This window comes from Gekko japonicus, unplaced genomic scaffold, assembly GCF_001447785.1.
Source record: "Gekko japonicus isolate JY-2015 unplaced genomic scaffold, Gekko_japonicus_V1.1 scaffold1917, whole genome shotgun sequence".
NCBI classification, from domain to species: domain Eukaryota; kingdom Metazoa; phylum Chordata; class Lepidosauria; order Squamata; family Gekkonidae; genus Gekko; species Gekko japonicus.
The window spans coordinates 105715-126615 of NW_015169837.1; the positions used below are offsets into that span (position 1 = coordinate 105715).

General features: G+C 45.9%; 1 protein-coding gene across 5 annotated transcripts in view; it reads left to right on the forward strand.

Annotated features, from left to right (window-relative positions):
* SUN1 (Sad1 and UNC84 domain containing 1) overlaps nt 1-20901 on the forward strand; it is an 80099-nt gene that overhangs the window by 50377 nt on the left and 8821 nt on the right. For 4 of the 5 annotated variants that reach the window (XM_015417309.1, XM_015417305.1, XM_015417308.1 and 1 more), the window contains 13 exons: nt 192-275; nt 1337-1447; nt 3564-3662; nt 5377-5470; nt 5832-5890; nt 10902-11047; nt 12904-13122; nt 13802-13888; nt 15703-15876; nt 16168-16252; nt 17084-17199; nt 19578-19745; nt 20639-20731. In XM_015417309.1, the coding sequence (XP_015272795.1) occupies nt 192-275; nt 1337-1447; nt 3564-3662; nt 5377-5470; nt 5832-5890; nt 10902-11047; nt 12904-13122; nt 13802-13888; nt 15703-15876; nt 16168-16252; nt 17084-17199; nt 19578-19745; nt 20639-20731 (1535 nt within the window). The remainder of the gene's footprint in view (nt 1-191; nt 276-1336; nt 1448-3563; nt 3663-5376; nt 5471-5831; nt 5891-10901; nt 11048-12903; nt 13123-13801; nt 13889-15702; nt 15877-16167; nt 16253-17083; nt 17200-19577; nt 19746-20638; nt 20732-20901) is intronic. The other variant, XM_015417307.1, reaches the window with a different exon arrangement.

Sequence of the window (20901 nt, forward strand, 5' to 3'; positions counted from 1 at the left end):
GTGCTTTGGATAACAAGCTGGTTCTGTTTCATTTTGTTTTCTAAAAGCAACGTTTCTGTGTTTGGTTGATCTTCTGTGCAAATCAGTTTTAAAAAGTTGCTCTGGGTCACCTGCATCCCGACAACAGCTCTCTGGGATGGTTTCCTGTTCTTCATCTGGTGAAAATCTCCCCCCCCCTTCCCTTGTTACAGCTTATTCCAATTACTATGGAAGCACGAATGTAAAAGAAATTCTCAGGGAAGACCACCAGCTGGGCACGAACGGGGAATACTTCTGTAAGTGTGGCTTGCTGGTCTTTGGTTGTTGTTGCGGGGGGGTGGGGGGTTTCACTGATGTGTTTAGACTTCTGGATGTTGCCATTATGGTCTGTGGTTTTGCAGAGGTTGGAGAAGGCATCTCACATTGGCGTGCGCATGCATCCCACTTTTAGGTGGTCACAAGTGCTTCGTAAACCCCATCCTGAATCTTGCCGTAGAGATTCCCTTTGTGAATTCAAGTAAATTAGTCTGTGCATGTTGTACCCCTAGCCCTGTTTCCAGAAAGTGGCCCGAGCTCCGACTTGGTGGAAGTCTCTGCCTACTAACATCCGGGCCCGGCGGGATCTATTGCAAGGCTGAGATCTTCCACCAAGCATACGGTTGAGGACAGCAACGAATTTTAATGGTTTTAATGGCTAGTATTAACAACTGTCTTACTTGCAAAGTGCTTCCACTCCCCTCCTCCCATTGGTATCTGTTAATTTTTAACTACAAATTTTTTTTTGGGGGGGGGGGCCTAGAACTGTAGTATGGCTCCTTGTCGGGGGGTAAGTTAATTTAGATCTGTATTTTAGACAATGTATTTTGATTTATATGTTTTTATAGTTGTGTTGTGACCCGCCCTGAGCCCGCTTGCGGGGAGGGTGGTATAAAAGTCTCATTAATAAATAAGATACGTATGAGTAAGTATGCAGAGGTTTGCGGCTTATCACCTAAAGCACAGGTAAGTGGAGGCCACAGCATGTCCTGGTTGTGGTATAGTCCGGCACGGAGTCCGGGCTTGCCTCACCCCACCACCCCACCGAGTTGCTGAGGGCTCCCTGGCTTGGTTGACAAGTGGTGATGCCCTTTCCCCTGTAGTGGGGTGGCTGTATCTGGGGTGCCCCACTGGGGTGCTTCTTCCAAACATTTAGCTTATTGGTACCTCCCCTGTCCCCAAATGTGCTTGGCTGTCACCCTTCTGAAGTCAGTCTTGGGCCCTCCTTCTCTGTGATGCACCCAGAGCGCGCCTCTGCCTGTGTTGCGGATCTGTCGTGATGAATTGCCTTGTATTAATTGATTGTTACCGTAACCAACAGGTGATGACTGTAAGGGGAAGAAACAGCTTGAGGTGCACACAGCAGCCTACCTGCCCTCCTCACAGTCTAAAGGGGTCGCAAGGACCATTGGGCACATCTTTTCGTACGCAGGTTGACATGTCCTCTTTTTTTTGCGTTTTGATTTCTCTCTTTTCCTTCACAAATCCCTCCGTCGCTAATCACTCGTGCTGTCGTTTCTGTTGTTTTTAAAGCTTCCTCGCAAAGCAGATTAGGCCGAAATCATCTTAGGAGTAGCACCTCTGGCTACGATTCTGAGCCTGACCTCCCCTCTCTCCTTTGGGAGGTTTGGGGGCATGCGATCCCCCCTTCTGCATATGGCGCACGAGGGTCCTTGAGGGGAGGAGCTCAATGGAAGAGCCTCTGCTTTGCATGTAGAAGGTCCCAGGTTTAATCCCTGGCATCTCCAGTTTAAAAGCATCAGGGAGCAGGTGATATGAAAGACTTCTGCCTGAAACCCTAGAGAGCGGCAGCCAGTCTGAGTCGATAGTACTGACCTTGACAGTACTATCTGGTTTGGTGATTTGGTGTGAGGCACCTTCATTTGTGCATAATGCACATTAGGAAGGCAGATCATAGTAGCTTGTGACGATGCTAAGCGGCATTCACATAACTGAGTCTTCCGGGAAAGTCCTTTTGGTAAAACACACATCTGCCTTAGCAACAATAGATCTTCATCTGCTCCTCCTTTTTAACTGAAACGAATCCAGTCGTTCTCATAACTAATGTTTTCTGAAAGAGGCCAGATGATTCTTTGTCTGCAGGGAACTTAAATGGAGATGCAGTGGAAATGAAGAAGATGCAGATCAGTTGCCAGGCGACGCTCTCCCAAGCCATTAGAAACATGGCTTAAGAGGGCTCTCTGGTGATACAAATGGTGGGACCGCTTTGGAAAGGGGCTGGGCTGTAAGGATGTTGAAGCTGTTATGTTCTTCTGTTTCCTGCAGTAAAGGGAAATGAAGGCTTTTGTTAGGTGTGCTAACAGCAGACAGATGAAACACCGTGAATTCAGACACAGGCTCTTGCTTTACAGGCTGTCTGGGTCCGTGGCATCTCTTTTTCCCATGTTTTTTCTAATTAGGAAAACAGAGAGCCATGGCATATTTCTGCCCTGACCTGGGTGGTTCAGAATAGCTGGTCGGTACTTGGCCCTGGTCGGTACTTGGATAGGTGATCGCCAAGGAAGTCCAGGGTGCTATGCAGAGGCAGGCAATGGCAAACCGCCTCTGTGCACCTCTTGCCTTGAAAACCCCACGGAGTCACATTAAAGCAGCCACAACTTGACAGCACTTTACACCCCCAGCGTATCTGGTGGTTATCTTCTGAGGTACACCCCTCCGGATGTAAGGCATGTGACGGTCATGCTTTGTGGGTTTAAAAATTTGCATAATGCCAGGATGTTCATTAGAGAGCTGAGGTGGTGTCTGCAGCTCTCTGCCATGTATACACTTGGTGGCAGGGTGCTAGAAAAACCCACTTTTTGAAGCAAATATACCCTGGCTTTGATGCTCTGTTTTCTGGATTGGTTCTGAACTTGGTGTGAGCAGGAGCCAGTCCATCTCTTACACATGCCCAGGCCACTCTCCCGGCATATTCCCGGCATAGTATATTCTGGGGACTAGCAAGAGTTTTGTGGAGATCCCACCACCCGAAGTGCTGCTTTGGGAGGGAGGGCAGGACACGGGTGGGGCTGAAGGTGCCCCCCCCCCGTAAGTGAACTAAAGCCTGATTAGCCCCCTGAGCTTTAGAGCTCTTTCCTCTCCTGCCGTCTCCACATCTCTGTTGCCTTGAGGCGGGCCTTAAAACCTTTCTTTAAATTCTTCATTATCGACGAGGTCCTGAGAGACAGACTCAAGGTTGCCCTTAATGGAAAATCAGGGAATTGTAAAGGGCTAATGACTGGGAGATGAAACGCTGGTTAGCGGTAGGGTTCTTCTAGCATTTGGCGTGTTCTCTCCAAACCATTGTTTAAAAAACCATGTTAACAGATCTCTCCTGACGCTGAGCCCTGTTAAGTTATGAAGTCCTTTCTCTGTAATATTTCCTCCTCTTTTTTCTGTTTCGTATGATGCCAATAAGTCGTGTGTGTGTGTGTGTGTGTGTGTGTGTGTGTGTGTGTGTGAACACTTTAAAGAAATGTATCTTGCTGGCTTTGACTGCCAGCCCTGGTTCCTGTGTTCGATGTCCGTCTTCGTCTGTATCACCCCAGGTTACTTTTTGCTGCACACATTGCAGAGAACGGGGACGGCAGGATGGCTTGCCTCCAAGAAGGTTCTGTCCCTCCTGTGGTTGGCTGTTGTGTCTCCAGGTTACTATTGACTTTGTGTCTGCCTGATGCTTTGGGTTTTTCTGCATGCCTTGTCTTGCTTCTGAGGGCAGATTGGCATCTACAGTCGCAGGGATCCCTGGAGGAATACAGATGGGTGGCTCTTAGGGGCTGCTTCAGGTGCCATGCGTTTCCTGCACAGAAAGCACTTCCTGTTAAGCACTGGTGAGGCTCCGGTCTTCAGGGTAGCCGATCAGGACAGGAGAGGGAAGGAGACGGCAGGCTGTCAAGCCAACAATAGAAAAGATATATATCCTGCCTTCCTTCCATGGAGCTCTGGGTGGCCCGCATGAGTCCCCTTCCACCTTTGAAGCTAACCACTGTTGTGAGAGGGTAGGGCAGGCTATTGGACCAAGATCACCCAGCCAACTCCATTCCCAGTTCCCCAATTCAACTGCACCAGCTCTGGGCCGAACACTCCTGTCAAGGGAATCAGGTGGTTAGGAGTAATCCTCTGCCTGCCACTTTCCTCCGGCTACTCCCTGGGCCTTCCTGTTACCGTTCCTCAGTTGGAACAGAAAGGGCACAGCCGGCTTCCTCCCCAATTCTCCTGTGGCTGGCTAATCCCGCCAGTCTGTTTCCCCGTCTCTTCTTACCCGTTAATCTTGATTGTCTGACCCAGCCGGGTCCCAAATGCCCGGCCACATCCACAGAAAGAAAACAAAAGGCGTGAAAACCGGGTGTGCCACTTTCACAATGGCTTGGAAGTGCTTGCCGTGGTGGAAATGCGTTTTCATTTGGAGCAACGTTCAGATCCCCCCCCCCCGTGTTCATTAATTTGTGCTTCCTCCTCCTCCTTGTTTGCTTAATGCTTAAAATCTTGTGGAGATATGTCTCTGTGTTAGAATCTCTAATAACACCGCGTACATTATATAACTAGGCTGCTTCCGGTGTTTGAGGGGCAGGATTGGCTAGTGGCGAAAGCGAGGGGACTGCTCTCGGAGATGGGGAGGACTCACTCCCTGTAATTCCATGTAAGCTTTGGGCGTCTTACTTTGTTTCTCTCTCTGTCTCTCTTTGCTAGGGTTTCCATCAATGCAATGAGTAATATTTTACATATGCCACTCCAGAGTGCGCGATTCTTGTGCCATTGTCAAATCCTGCGCTGCTGTTTTACTAAACTCCTTGCTGCATGAGTTTAATTTGTATATTTATTTATTTGCATGCCAAGCCAGGTCACTAATACAGAACAGATAATGCAGAGGTCTTACCAGCTTTTTTTGGTTTTGTTTAGTTTTGAAGCTGCATGTCTGTTGCCATTCGCCAGCATCCGTTCATGAGCGTGTGTCCTACGGCATTGCTCTCTGCTCAGTCTGCCCCATAAGCCAGTGGTTTTCAAACTTTGTTCCCAGGGAAGCTTGTCTTTTCCCTCAGTAAAAAGATTTGGGAATGGCAAATTCTTCAAAAACTTGGCCACCATTATGGATTGATCCCTCCAGATACAGGACAAGTCTTAGCTGTGACCTAGAGCGCATTTTGGCTTCACGTGGGTGAAAATGAGGTCCAGCAGACACGGCCAGTTACCTGTGTGGGTATTCCAGGATGACCCCAGGAATCGTCTGAGCTGCAGCGAGGTTCCTGGACAGGGACATGGAGATGGAAAAGTTCCCCTTAGGGTTGAAAGTTTGAAAACGACTGTCCTAAGCAATTCTGTTAAAGTCCTCAGTTTGTTCAAGCATGTCCTTTCTTTCCCCAGGGAAGGCCGCCTCCGGAGTGTTCTGGTGGCTTGGGACCGGGTGGTACCAGCTCGTGACCCTGATCTCTTTGCTGAATGTATTTATTCTGACCAGGTTTGTAAACGCTTTCTAACAGTATTTGATCCCAAGCCCTAAAAGCGGGTTTGTAGATTGGCTGATTGATGACAGGTCACCATTTAGAGCCCTTGGTGTTGAAAGTGATCTGCTCCCGCTGGATAGAGTGGAATCCAAATGAGCCAGCTGCAGACAACACTGTGATAATGGTGTGCCAAGCTCGATAGCAGATACACGGGAAGCATGAATGAAATTGGGAGGTGGATTGTGGCTGTAACTGAGCTCCGGAGCCGACTGGATTTCGCAGTTGGCCAAAACAGGTTGCAGGTTTAAGCATCTGCTTCTCGTGAGTAAATGTGTTTTTTGTTTTTAAATGAAGTTCTTGCGTTTTATTTTCCAGATGCCTTCCAACGTTGTTCAAGATGTTCTTGTACCTCCTTCCTCTGTTGCTGTTGCTAGGTAAGAGGAAATGTATGTGCAACCTGAGTCCGAGAAGCTCTCCGGTGGAGGTGAAAACCAGCCCTTGTAATTCATGACTTCCCCAGCCAGGTTGGGGGGGAGGGGCCTCCATTACTGCCTGTGTTTACAGCCTCCAGGAAAATGTGGTGGGAAGGGAGCCAGTGAGGCTGCTGACAGTGCATGAAAGGCTGACGGTCACTTTTATACCGATTGTGCGTCTGTGCTGCAAATTTCTCCTTGACTGTCGGTCAGCTGTGCCCTTGATCTAAATCTGCATGATCTAACATTCTGCAGTTTATCTAAGGCTTCCGCCTCTCTACAAGCTAAATCCATGACCTTCAATGTATTTGGATGGCAGATGTGCCAGATGGCCTCTGAAGTTTGTGTATTTGGAAACAGCAGCCCCCCCCCCCCAAAAAAAAGATGTGGCTTATTATGTTTGACATCATTTGTCATATCTGAGTTATAGGAAGTGTCCTTAGTGATACCTCCTCCAGTCTGGGGGACAGAACTATTTTGATCAGTTCAGATCATGACAAGCTCGTATAGCTTCCCTGTTCACTTCTGCGGCCCAGGAATTAAGACGGAAATTCTTCCTGCGATCTTGAAACTCGTTCATAGAGAGCCATCTGATTGTAACTGGGATATTTTAGCCATTATTATGACAAACTGCTTCACTTTTATTGTAAAATGCTCTTGTTGCATCTTGTTGGGCTTCTCTCTCTCTCTCTCTGTTAGCCCAAACACCACTCGCTTTGCTGTAGGGGGATCTTTTCCTATCTCCCTGCATGTATAACGGATTTTGTCTTTCAACACAAGGAAGAGTCAGACACAATCTCTATAATTAAAGAGTTTTATTTTAAACATGGCATCAATCAACAGTTTTAAACAGTTTAGGCTTTAATCAATAGTCCCCTGCAGTTTGATAATCTCAGCATATTACAGTTCAATTAACAGTTAGTCTTTGCCTATTACAATCTGGTTCTAAAAGTAAAGGCATAGTTTCTTACCCCTGGTGTTAGCTTCAGATGGAGCTGTTCCTGTCTCCCTGTGTCCCTCTGGATGGTTCTCTCTGGATGAAGACTGACTGAAGACTACCAGCTATGCACCTTTATCCTGTTTCCATTCCTTCTCCACCCCCTTCTCAACCAATCAGAAATATCTGACATCAGGGGTGTTCTCGATCAATTAGTAACTGCTACTCCCTCTTCTCAACCAATCAGAAATATCTGACATCAGGGGTGTTTTCGATCAATCAATTAATAACTAAGGCCTTCCCATGTGACAGTATCCTCCCCTTTGTGTCAGGTCGTCCTAATTGTCCAAACATTCTATTTACTTTCAAATATAGTTTTCCCGTCATTCATATTTGTTCTAGATGATCATTGACAGAATTCCCAAAAGTCCCCTCTATCTTGTCCCCATTTATCCAGGTTACTGTGATCTTAAACATGTGCCTTTATGTGTAACCTCAATTGATCATACTCATCTAATTTCCCGGCAATTCAGCTATCTCTAGAAAAGCTCATCCTGGGAAGTCCCTATATCTCCATTCTATGTGTACAGTGAATATATATCCTGTGTCTAAGCTTAGCTTGTCATAAAACAACTAATGGACATCTTATAATTAGATGAGAATGAATGTTCAGTGCTAAATGAGATTGATTAATGATTAAATAAAAGTGAGTCTGCTCCACTATGCCAACTTACTCATTACACACCCCTCCCATCTCCCCTGTCAATAGACAGTCAACAGACAGAATATTTACTCTTGACCAAAAATTGTACTTTGACATTGCAATCCCTCAGTGGCCAAACGCAAACAGAGAAAAATCGATATCCACTGCAAATAGACAGAAATGAACCAAAGTCTGATTTGAGAGTTTTACATCTCATGTCCTGTTAGAATCAGGCCTGTGTTTAAGCGGCTCTGACAATGGGGTCTTTGAGGGGCTTCTGCAGATGTCTACAATCTCATTAGAATTCCCTGCACTGCAGAGATGTTCTTATATAGCAGTGAACATTGGCTGTAGGAGTCATTCATAGTATGGATAGTAGGCTGTCTTCTCCATGGCGGGTAAAAAGTTACATGGGTAAAGGGAAAGGTTCCCTTGCTTGAAAGCCAGTCGAGTCCAACTCTAGGGTTGCAGTGCTCATCTCCGTTTCAAAGCCAAAGAGCCAGCGCTGTCCTAAGACATTTCCATGGTCATGTGGCCGGCATGACTAAACACCAAGGCACACGGAACGCTGTTACCTTCCCACTGAAGTAGTACCTATTTATCTACTTGCAATTTCTTGATTTCAAACTGCTAGGTTGGCAGGAGCTGGAACTAGAGACGGGAGCTCACTCCGTCATGCGGCAACCTGGGTCTCGAACTGCTAAACTACCGACCTTCCACAGCCTGCAGTTCAGCGTCTTAACCACTTGAGCCACCGCAGCTCAAAAAAAAAAAAGTTACATAGGGTGGTATTAAAATATACCCACAACCTCAAAAAATTAGTCCAGAGATTCCTAAAATGCTACAACCAGAGTAAATGTTCTGAAGCATATCCAAATGTATTTAGCTTAATCTAGCCTATATCTTGTGCCCAAGAATCGTGGCATGCGTCCGCTGCCAGTGGGAATGGGGACAGAGGGTGATAACGGTCTTGAGCATGTGCAATCTTTTAAAAAGTATATTAACTTCAAAAATCTCGTTCAGTAAAGGAGTCAGTGATCTCTCCCCTTACCTTGAAGCTGTTGATGGCCATGCTCCTAAATTGGGTTCTGTCCATGACCCTCTACTATTATATGCAGGACATGGTACTACTGTCCTGCTCCAAAGTTGATTTAAAGTGTTTACTAAAGAGATGCCTTTCATATTTTATAACAAACAAATTACTTCTGGATCATGAAAAATCAAAAATACTTGTCTTTTTCAAATCTTGGAAATTATTCAAATAGACAATTAGAGGCAAACCAATTGAACAAATCAGAAATTTTAGATACTTAGCTTTGCACTTCCAGTATAATGCATCTTGGTCTGTGCAACGAAATTCAGTAATAAATAAGACTAATGTCAATGCCTCCGCCATTTCCCGATTTTTCTACACCAGAGGCAACCAATTCATACCAGCGGCATTAAAAGTCTCTAAAGCCAAAGTAATTCCACAACTCATGTATGGTATTCCAATATGGATAAGTGCACTTAATGGCACCATCAAATGTGTTCAGTCTAAATTTCTCTGAAAGATCATGGGAATGCCGTGCTGTGTAGCTTATGCAGCTCTATGTTTAGAAACTGGGTTAAATTCTGAGGAATCTGGTGCATGGCTTACGACAGTAAAATATTGGCTGTGTCTACAACAAATGCTCACAGAGTCAAATGTGTCTAAATGGCTATCATACATTGAGAATCATATTTTATAACAAACAAATTACTTCTGGATCATGAAAAATCAAAAATACTTGTCTTTTTCAAATCTTGGAAATTATTCAAATAGACAATTAGAGGCAAACCAATTGAACAAATCAGAAATTTTAGATACTTAGCTTTGCACTTCCAGTATAATGCATCTTGGTCTGTGCAACGAAATTCAGCAAAAAATATGGCCAACATAAATGCTTCTGCCATCGATTTTTCTACACCAGAGGCAACCAATTCATACCAGCGGCATTAAAAGTCTCTAAAGCCAAAGTAATTCCACAACTCATGTATGGTATTCCAATATGGATAAGTGCACTTAATGGCACCATCAAATGTGTTCAGTCTAAATTTCTCTGAAAGATCATGGGAATGCCGTGCTGTGTAGCTTATGCAGCTCTATGTTTAGAAACTGGGTTAAATTCTGAGGAATCTGGTGCATGGCTTACGACAGTAAAATATTGGCTGTGTCTACAACAAATGCTCACAGAGTCAAATGTGTCTAAATGGCTATCATACATTGAGAATAAAATAACTGCCATGGGTATCCCACTGGGCTCATTGTTTATGCTCCCATTTATAGGCGCTTTTCAGATGATTAAGCATCGAGTCCTTGATATTGAAACACAAAGGGCTTTACAGCTTAGCCAATAAATCTTGTTCCACCCCGAACTTTGAGATGCTCCTTACGGTAGGCTGAATGGCCCCATATCTATCTGGTATACAAGCACTGCAACAGCGTAAAGCCTTCTTTCTAGCAAGATTCAATGTAATACCATCTTGCATGGTAGATATAGTATATGCAGATAGACTTTGCCATTGCAATTCTGGATGTATTGAAACTGTTTCGCATATCTGTTTGCATTGGCAATTTTATGTGGTCAAAGGCTTTCACGGCTGGAATTCATTAGCTGTTGTAGATTTTCCGGGTTGTATGGCCATGGTCTTGGCATTGTAGGACAATGTGGTGGCCATGGCCATACAACCCAGAAAATCTACAACAGCTAATTTTATGTGGCTTTACATGCTAGATATTTAAATCCTATCTTAGCCAACATGACAAACCTTCCTGATGCTTTAAAAGTGCACCATCTTTTAAATGACTCTGTTCCGGAAAATATCAATGAACGTAGCCATGTTTGTACAATCAGTGATAAAGGTACGTCAGGAAAACGTCCAACGAGTAATTGTTTTACGCTACCTTATGTTTGATATGTCTGGCTATACATGGTTTTAAATGTATATTTCTTCTTATAGTAATCCTTTTTAAGGTATTTTATGCCAATAAAGGTCAGCTGAACTGAACTGAACTAAAAAGTGTATGTACCCAGACAGGGGCCACTGTGCAGCTGGGAAAGGAGTTGTGGTAAACCATATCCAAAGAAAGGAGCAAGTAGCTTCTGTTTCAGAGGGGCGACCAAATGCTTTGCAGAGGCAGAGTACTGTTAATTTGCGGCGTAAGGATGCCCTCTGGTTACTGTCTCGGACTGGAGGTGCGACTTATTATGAGCAAGTGCTTTTTATTTACTTTTTTAAAAAAATCAATAAGCAAGGACAGTGCGCCCCCCCGCACCCCCGGTTTTTCTTTTTCAATATTCTTGCTTCAGGTTTATGGTTTTGGGGCTCTGAAGGTTTCCTTTCGCTGCTGCCAGCGCTCAATTGGTCGATGGTGCAGAAAGCATACCAGTGGGACGACTCTGCGCCGATCTTGGAACCTCTGCTGGATTTGCCTCACACGTTTCAGACTGCCGACGTAAGCTATTTTTTCTGCGTGTCTTTGGCCCGGACGGGGAAGCCAAGGCACGGGGCCCCACAGGGTCCATCTCCTTCGAAGTGGCAGCTCCAGCTCTTCCTTGGCGGCCCTTCTAGGTCTTGTATCCTCCTGCCTCTCTTTATTGCCATCAGTAAGACAAGAGGGCTTTACAAAGGGACTTCATAAACAGGAGGCAACCCGAGAAAGGGCTTTCTCAGTCATCATGGCACCAAAATTTTGGAACTCCCTTCTCAGGAAGATATTTCTGTCTCCCTCTGTCAGTGTCTTCCACCACTGGGTGAAGACATTTTTTGTTTCGTTCGGCATGCCCCCGATAACGGTTCTTGGCCCTCCTCCCTGGTCCTGCCGTTGTTTGTTTATGCGTTTTATCAAATTATTTTATAATTTTAAATGGTGTTTTTAATTATCCAAATATGTGTGTGTGTGTGCTGCCTTGGGGACCCTGACTGGGTGGAACTGCAGCATCAAAATGTTTTAAATGAGTGAAATAAACCAAGATGAATGCTGCTTTTCACTATTAATTAGCTGTCTAAATTCCAAAGTTTGTGTGCAGGCTGTTAATGGTCTGCCTAAATCGGTGCACAAAATATGGACCCCACCTAGGGTTGACAGCTCCGGGATGAGAAAAACCTGGAGATTTTGGGGGTGGAGCCTGAGGAGGGCGGGGTTTGGGGGAAGGGAGGGACTTCAGTGGGCCATCATGCCATAAAGTTCACCTTCCAAAGTGGCCATTTTCTCCAGGTCAACTGACCTCTGTCTCCTGAAGATCAGCTGTAATAGCAGATCTCCAGCCCCCACCTGGAGGTTGGCAGCCCTTCCCTAACCACTGGCTGTTCTTGACAGTTTTGGTTTTTGGTGCCCAAAGCAGATGCCAATTAGCTCTAAATTATGTGAACATTACAGCTTAAGAGAGAAGAGATTGGATTTATACCCCGCCCTTCACTACCCAAAGGAGTCTCAGAGCAGCTTACAAACTCCTTTCCCTTCCCCTCCCCACAACAGACACCCTGTGAGGTAGGTAGGGCTGAGAGAGCTCACAGAAACTGCTCTTTTTCAAGGACAGCTCTGACAGAACTATTGCTTGCCCAAGGTCATACAGCAGCTGCAAATGGAGGAGTGGGGAATCAATCCCGGTTCTCCCAGATTAGAGTCCGTGCACTTAACCACTACACCAAACTGGCTCTCAACTGGCTTTAATAACAAAATGGTACAGTTTTGTGCCCCTCAAAGTTTGAAAGAAGATGTGACCAGGAGTAACTTGAGGGTGGAAGTAAAACACATACCACATCTAGATTATTTGCAGAGGACTGACTCAAAATAAACCACGTCTGTATTGGACACACATGGTCTTGGTCTCTGTGCTTTATTCTGGACTTGCCGCTTGAGGAGTTCTTAAAGGAAATCTCTTTTTTAAATGTTTGTATCTCTGTGCCGTTTGTAGCATTCAGTGGTGGGCGGTGACACTGTGCTGCATGTGGTGGGAAAGGTGGGGGCACATCCTGTAAAGACGGCCAAGGGGTCCAGTGAGCACTTAGGGTGGCCCAAAGCTTATGCAGGAAAAAAATCCGATGAGTCGGAGTGTGCACCATCACATGCGAAGACCGCAAACTGCAGCTCCACATCCTTTCACAACACCAAAACGTTTCCCAAAATGCTTCTTCAGCTTGCTTTTATCTAAATAGGACCTCTTGGAAGTTGCTGGGTCCTGTGTTAGTGGGGAGAACTTCTGCACAGTCTTTCCCTGTTTAACCAAGAGCACCGAGGGCTCCAAGGGATTTTCTGGCAAAGGGCCGCATAGGAATTTTGGCATTTTCCGCTTTCCCCCACTGTGTTAGGAACCCACGAAATCCTTTGACTCGAGTCGCGTGAGTGAGCTGGAAAAGCAAGTGTCCTTCCTGTCTGACAAGTGGCATCGTCTAGACAAGGAATACAGTCAAATCCTTCTCCAGCTTCAGGTGTTTCAGGGTCAGATTTCCCAGCTGAACGACAAAAGCGAGATGTTGACAGTACTCAAGAACACGGTAGACCAGCACCTGACAGCATCAAAATCAATGGTGAATGTTGTTTGGAACCATTGTTTGTCTCTGGGGAGTTCGACGTAATCATATCCTTGGCATACTTCGCATTGTTGTGGGAGTCTGGTTAGGAAAGGGAAATTTGTGTGGGTGGAGTAAAAGCACTTTCCGCTTGCAGTGGGAGGGCTGATAGTCTTGGCAAATGATGTTTTAGTTATTCACGATGGAAACACTCCATTATCGGTCCACTAGACCTAATGCATTAATGTAAATGGGAGATAGCACTGTGCAACTGCACTTCTAAATAAAGAAACTGCGTGTAGCAGCCCAGCCCAAATTCCAGTGATGAGGAGGAGCGATCAGTCTCCTTCTGTGCACCCAGGGCTGCTTCAGATGTCTCCCGAAAAGCAGCCAGCCCACCCACTCGTGTGACGCCTGGCTGGGGTGTTCAGAGACAAAAGGCAAAACCCACAGGAGCACCGGCAAGCTCTGGGCCTTTTTCTTGAGCAGCTCTTGGTTCCAGCCACTACTGGCCATGGATGGATTTTGTTGGGGTTGTACCAAAAAAAGAAGATCATCTGGTCAAGAATGGCTTCAGCGGGGCGGGGGGGAGGATTTGGGGGGGTGTATTTTAATCAGTATTTAAATACAGGAGAGGTCTAGGGGTTTGCACAAAATTAAATAAAATGAAATTTAACTTCTTGTCCTGTTTTTAAAGCCTGACTTTTCGAGCATGCGTGAGGACCATGAGCGGCGCATCATTGCGTTAGAAGATCTTCTGGGCAAGCTCAGTGAGAAATCTGATGTAAGTGCCGCTGGAGTCCTTGGTGTACTTAATTTGAAATGAACCTGAGAGAAATTCTAGACAAATGTGCTACATGGAGACAAGAAGGGAAACCCGCCTTCCACTTGGAGTTTTTCAGTGTTCCAGGAAACCCCTGGGTCTCCCAGGGGATTCCTCAGGGAGAGATGAGTAAGATGGCTTTCGTACCACTGCCCATCTTCCTCTTTAATGCACGTTTCTTGGATCATGTTTGGCGTACTGTAGAGCATGCACAGTTTATGGGGCATGATGTTAAGCTCCCAAAGCCTGGCCAGTGCTCTGTTGCCACCCCACAGAACACACCTTGGGAATCTTCTACAAAGTGCACGTGTTCTCTGGATGGTACTGACGGGTTTCTTAGCAGAGAAGACATTTTGGGGCATTGGAAAGGCTGAGGGTTTTGCTTTTTTTTTTTTTTAAATAATCACTCCCTTTGGTAGAAAGGGAGCAACCACGGCATAATGCCTGCGGAGCCGCATTTGTGAATGGGAAGCTGAGGTTCAAATCCCTTCTTGGCTAGGAATTTCACCAGGTGACCTCGGGTGCAACCTAACCAGTCCCACGGAACAGTGCTGGGAGTGTACTCTGAACTGGATAGATTTAATGTCACCATCCTGTATATGTTCAGCATTGTAGTTTGTAAGTTTGAAAAGCCAGAAATGCTTTTCCAACTTCTTTTTAAAAAACTAAATCAATACATCCCGAAAGCCAGACTAAGTTGAAACATTCTTCTAACACATTGGATACTAAAGTGAAGTAGATTTTGCATAATCAGGTTTCCATCTGGATAATCAATGGGCAAAGAAGGAAGAGACCCAGGTGGAAATAAGATTACAAACCCCAAGTGTCATTCCCAATCATAAGAGTCTTAATGTGGAGCTCCATATGTCCAGAGGAAAGGTTGCTATAAATTACCTTCTTACCCCATAACCATATGTTCAGTTAATTGCCCTTTGGCAAGGGCTGGATTATAGTTAACAGCCACCTTAGAGAAGTTCAAGGAGGGATTTTTCCCAGTTGGAGTCCTGCCCCCTGTTATACAGAGAGAAAGAGAGAATTCAAGCTCCTGTGAGGAACTGAACGGTGCCCGCACGTGAGACTGAAGGCCGTCAGCTTGTTTGGCAGGTCCAAATTTCTGTTGCTCAGGAATCTGTTCAGGTAAATTAGGCTGAGAGATTGTGACGGGCTCAAGGTCACCTGGCAGGCTTCCGTAGTTGAGCAAGAGATTTGAACCCGGTTGTCCCAGATCCTAGTGTCAGTCTTTAACCACAACACCACTCAAGCCCTCAGACTTGACTTCTCTTCACCTTTAAACATACATTGCTTTTGATTCTTCCCCGCAAGTTTAGGCATGGGGAAGGGCTGCATTTCAGGGGGAAGAGGAAATAAAACCAACCCCCACCCACCCACCCACCCCATTTCATGAAGCAAGCAAATTTATTTGGAACCTGGCCTTGGATAAAAACTAAGCTCCAAAGGCTCTAAAGCTCTACCTAGGTCATGAGAGTATAAAACATTTAACCAAATGAGAAGAGCACTTCCTCATAAAGAAAACTGGAAGTCCAGCCATTGCATTGTTTAAATGAGTTCAAAAATCGGTGAAGTGCTGCCGCCTTCTGAATTCCAGAGAGCAGCTAGAAACTCGGTAATCCTCTTTGCGCATCCGCTGTCAGGTCAGTGAATGTGCCTCGGACTCTGCATTGCTACTAAATGCAAGGATTTATTCCACTGAAGTAAATGTGTTACTGGCACTCATAATATATCTTAGCATATGATGTTTTGTTTTGCTGCTTCAGTGGCTGACATCCCAATTCGCCAGCAAGAGCACCGTGCAGGTTTTGCTGCGCGATTTGGAGCAGAGACTCATCAGGAAACTCACTTGCCACATGACCGAGACGAACACCAGGCCATCTCCAGAACTGGTGACGAGCATCGCGAGCCAGGCCGGAGTGTCAGGCATCACAGAGGAAGTACGTGAAAAGTATTGACGGTTTTTTGCTAGTGGCACTTGGGAGGGGTTAATTTTTGGAACTCCGCTTTCATGAGTAGGCACTTCCTCCAGTTCTGAAGCCTCAAACTGTTGCTGTGTGCTTAAGCAGTTTGGGGGCAGAAGATTTGTTGGAGGCAGTTCTGCAGGGGAGACCAGGCCATCTTAGACAGTGGTGCGTGACTCGCGTTGACGTCTCAGAACGCTTGAAAAAGAGCAACAAAAGATTCTCCTGACTTCTGCTCTTTGTTTCTTTCCCTCTGCCTGTTTGCAGCAAGCACATACTATTGTGAGCAACGCGCTGCAGCTTTATTCGGAAGACAAGACGGGCATGGCAGACTTTGCGCTGGAGTCTGGCGGTAAGAACATGGGGGGGGGAGAACTTTTTAGCCTGCAACCCCCCCCCCCTTCTCAGAGGCTCTAAGCAATACGTGTAAAAACTTAACAAATGCAGTCTTTTAAAGTCTGCTTTAGATAGCTGTTAATACCTTGATCTCGGGTAGTAATGCTTAGCGTGAGACTGGGAGAAATAAGAGACGGGGGGCAGCCAAACTTGGGAGCCACAGAGGGGAAAGGGATAGTTGCACTAAACTGCCACCCAAAAGATGGCAAGGTCCCTGGTTCACGTGGGAGATCCCCGGCTTTGGTATGCAAAAGGTCACGGGTTCAGTCCCTGGTATTCTCCCCAATTAAAGGAAGCAGGTCTGGACAAGATCACCGCTCCACGCCTTCGAGAGCGGCTGCCAGTCAGAGGACCACAGTCGCAGACTGGAGGACTCAGCTGTCTGACGGTGTAAAGCCATTCCACGCATGTGCTCCTTTAACAAACGCTACCCACACGATTAGGGTTGCCAGCCCTGGGTTGAGAAATACCTGGAGATTTTGGGATGGGATTTGGGGAAGGAGGCAGCAAGAGGACGGCCTGGCTGTCTTGCCTGTAAGATCCTGGGAAAGGCAGATGGGACCCAGGGGTTGGGTTCAGTAGCAGGGCTCTTTAAACACTGGGCTAAACAGCTGTGCACAGTCTGAATCACCTGAATGGTATGTTGTAGGGCTGGCTATGCTCCTGCAGAGTTCAGGGGGTTGGACTAGATGACCTGCAAGGTCCCTTCCAACTCTTAACATTCTATGATTCTATGGTTACTGGTGGTGTGTTGTGTGTGAATTAACCCCTCCCTTGTCTCTTCAAGGTGGCAGTGTTCTGAGTACCCGGTGCTCAGAGACCTATAACACACAAACAGCAGTGATAAGCCTTTTTGGTGTTCCTCTGTGGTACTTCTCTCAGTCTCCTCGAGCTGTGATTCAGGTAATTAAAGCGATCGCGCCTTAAAAAATGCTTGCTGGTACACACGTGTGCGTTGAAGTCTCTGGTTCCCAAGGGTTGGTGCAACTAAGACAGGGCTTGCGTTAGAACTCATTCGAGTGTTTAGGATCGCGGACTCTAATCTGGGAAAACTGGGTTTGATTCCCCACTCCTGCAGATGCAGCTGCCAGTGTGACCTTGGGTCAGGCACAAGTTCTCTCAGAGCTGTTCTCTCACGAGCAGTTCTCGAGAGAGCTCTCTCAGCCCCACCTACCTCACAGGGTGTCTGTTGGGGGGAGGGGAAGGAAAAAGAGATTGTGAGCCTTTAGGTAGTGAAGGGGGGGGTATAAATCCAATCTCTTCTTCTTTTGCACACATTTTTGTTCAAAGACGGGACTTTTGCAGCTGGCTGCTCTGCCAGAGCCCTGAGCCGCACTAGCTCCCACAAGGTGCAGTGGCAGGCCACATAGGTCAGGTGTCTCAAATACGTCAGGGCCGCTAATCCAAAGCTGCCCCAATATGGTAGACCCCAGGCTTTGTTTAGACGGCTTTGCTGAGCTGGAAGTAATTCATTTTCTGCCAGTGGAATGATTGCTTCCAAGAGAGGTTTCTATGTGGCGGGGTTAGGGGTGGGGGAGGCAGCCTTCATCGATTCCCCGTCTAGAGTCCTTGGTTTTCCATGTGGGTCTAGCCAATCCCGGAGTGAGTCTGCATCCACAAATGGAAAGGCATACCGTGTAATCGAGGAAACCTATACAGAAGGCCGATCATACCTTGTCAGAATGTCATAAGAACATTAAGAACATAAGAGAAGCCAATGTTGGATCGGGCCAATGGCCCATCCAGTCCAACACCCTGTGTCACACAGTGGCCAAAAATACCAGGTGCCATCAGGAAGTCCAGCAGTGGGGCCATATGCTTATCTAATTCCCTCTTGAAGCTGTCCATGCTTGTAGCCGCTTCCACCTCCTGTGATATCAGCATCTCCCCCTCCCCATTTTGGCAGAAACTTATTTTAACTGCAACTGTAGCACTTGAAACTAAGTCTAAGCCTAGGATTACTTACTTACAAAGAAGAATTGAAATGGGCTGAAGGTGCACTGGTTGGCACTTGCTAGAATCCAGGCAAAAGATGCTGGACTGGGTGGATCTTGGTCTGATCCTACAAGCCTTTAAGAGTCTTTAAGCAACATGCTGAACATGCTGAGAATCACTGAGGCTAGTCTTGCCTGAATTGTAAAGAGAACTGGAGTGTTTCATGCAATCCATTTAATGTGATTTAGTAAGCCATGCTGACTCTGGTTAGAAGAGGAAGGGAGAAACACACCAGAGTGTATTCAGCTCTCAGCTCACTGAAGAGGAGAATGGAGCACATCAGGCCTGTCCTGTCCAGACCACATTTCCACCCGAAAACCCTCCACTATGGCTGGAGATTTAGGGTGGTTTGATGGTTAAGATGGTGGGACCGAGATCCAGGAGACTCCAGGTTCCAATCCCAGCTCTGCTACAAAAATTCACTGGGTGGCTTTGGGCCAGTCACACACACTCAGCTTAACCTACCTTACCTAGTTTTTGCAAGGATAAAATAGAGGAGGGGAGAATGATGTTGGCCACTTTGGGCCACCTTCAGGGAGAGAGGTGAGTGTAAAAGAAAATAATGAAAAATAACAGACACGGTGGAATGTTTCCCTGAAGGGAAAATACCTTTGAAAACCACTGTGATTTTTCAAAAGTGCTGGGCTGGTGTTCTCCAACATGGGACTGAAGGCAGCTTGCCATCAATTAAAACAACACAATAAGATTTGTTCCCCAGTGTAAACCACCAACATCAAGGAAACTGAAGAGCAGATAAAAATTGGGCCAGGCTCGCTGTGGAACCCCAGTGTACCCTGGGCAGTTGGAACTAGGAAAGAGGAGCATGTTTGTTTGGGCAGAAAGGCAGGCTGCAGGGTTCTGAAAGCGAAGGGAAGTCACTGGGTGGGAGTTCCAGGACCTGGGCACAAAGGCAAGAAGGGCCTTCTTAACTGCTCTGGGGAGGAGGCACCCAGAGAAGGTCTGTTCCTGCAAGTGGACAGGGTCAAACCAGACAATTTTCATCCCTCTCAAGTCCCATAGAGAGAAAGAAAATATTGTTGATGAGGATGCCATGGCCAGTCGCTCTGTTTTTGAACTGCTACACCACCCCTCTTAAATGATTTGTTCTTAAAAGGCCACAATACAATGGCAGGTGCTTCTTAGCCAAGCTGTTAATTTTCGTGGTGCAAAATGCCATTGGTTGTGTTTGTTACCCCACCTGTTTACATGACACAGAACTTCTTCTGTTACTGAAGTACGACAGCAGTATTAACATCTCTCCCCTTCCCCCCACCCCATCCATTTAGCCTGACATGTACCCAGGAAACTGCTGGGCGTTTCGAGGATCACAGGGGCATCTGGTCATCCGCCTGTCGATGATGATCCATCCTACAGCTTTCACATTGGAACACATTTCGAAATCGCTTTCACCCAGAGGAAACATCGACAGTGCACCAAAAGATTTTGCCGTATATGTAAGTTTCATCTGTGGCAAGCTGAATGTTTTTCCTTGTGTTGAATTGCGGTTGATAATTATTCAAAAGATTTCAAATGCCACAGCTTTAATTGATGATGACCCTGCTTCATGGCTTGCTTCCCTTGAAGCCATATTTGAGAGCTGTGGAAGACCAAAGGGCTGAACTCATTACGGTCTTAAAAAACAAAGTGGGAAGGGACTTCTGGCAAAGAAACACTGACACAATAAACCAGAATATTCATCTTGTGTAGACCCACTGATTAAGTCTTCCGGATGCTTTTTTTGCTGGTATTCCACACTACTTTGGCAAATTCTGTCCTCATCAGCTACATCGAGAGCTTTCCTCGGTTGTGGCTCTTGGCTCTTTGGGGTGGGCTGTCCAAAGGGTTTTGAAAAGCCCTTGCCCACCTTGCTTTGCTTCCAAAAGACATATAGGACCACCACCACCCCACAAGTGTGTTTTGGGGGCATTGAGATATGAAGGTTGTTCAACCTGGAAGCTATTGATGGTCCTGTTTCTGAAATTGTTTCTGGGTTGTTTAATTCTGGTTGTTTGTTTGTTTGTCTGTCTTCTTCAAGTTAGATGTTTCTCCTTTATCTGATAGTTTAAAAGATATGCATCTTTTAATAAACCAATAAAATTACAAGATGGAAGTCAAAATTATTATTGCTTCCCAAAATATTTATATTCCCTTCCATCATTTCAAAAAAAGTCTACTAGGTTGTACATATGATCTCCCTCCCTCTTTATTTGTCTGTGTTATGATATAGTGGATCTTCCTGTCCTTTTAAGGAGAGAATCCTTTCATTACTGAGGTTTGTTTGTTTTTCGCTTGACTCTTTTCTCTTGAATTGAAAGCACTATTAAACTGCCCTCCCCCCCTTCCACAGGGTCTAGCAGATGAATATCAGGAAGAAGGTGTCCTGCTAGGGCAGTATACGTATGATCATGATGGCAAATCATTACAGATATTCCAAGTGACGGTATGTTAACCTTGCTATTTGTAAAATACACCTGCCTTTGTTTCTCTGTTCTGCCTTTGTGGCCTGCACGCTTTCAGCATTGATGTGGAACTGTTGCATAAAGGTTGCAATGTGTTAGTTTCCAACTCACAAGGACTGCCTGTGAAATAAACAAATGGATATTGTCACTG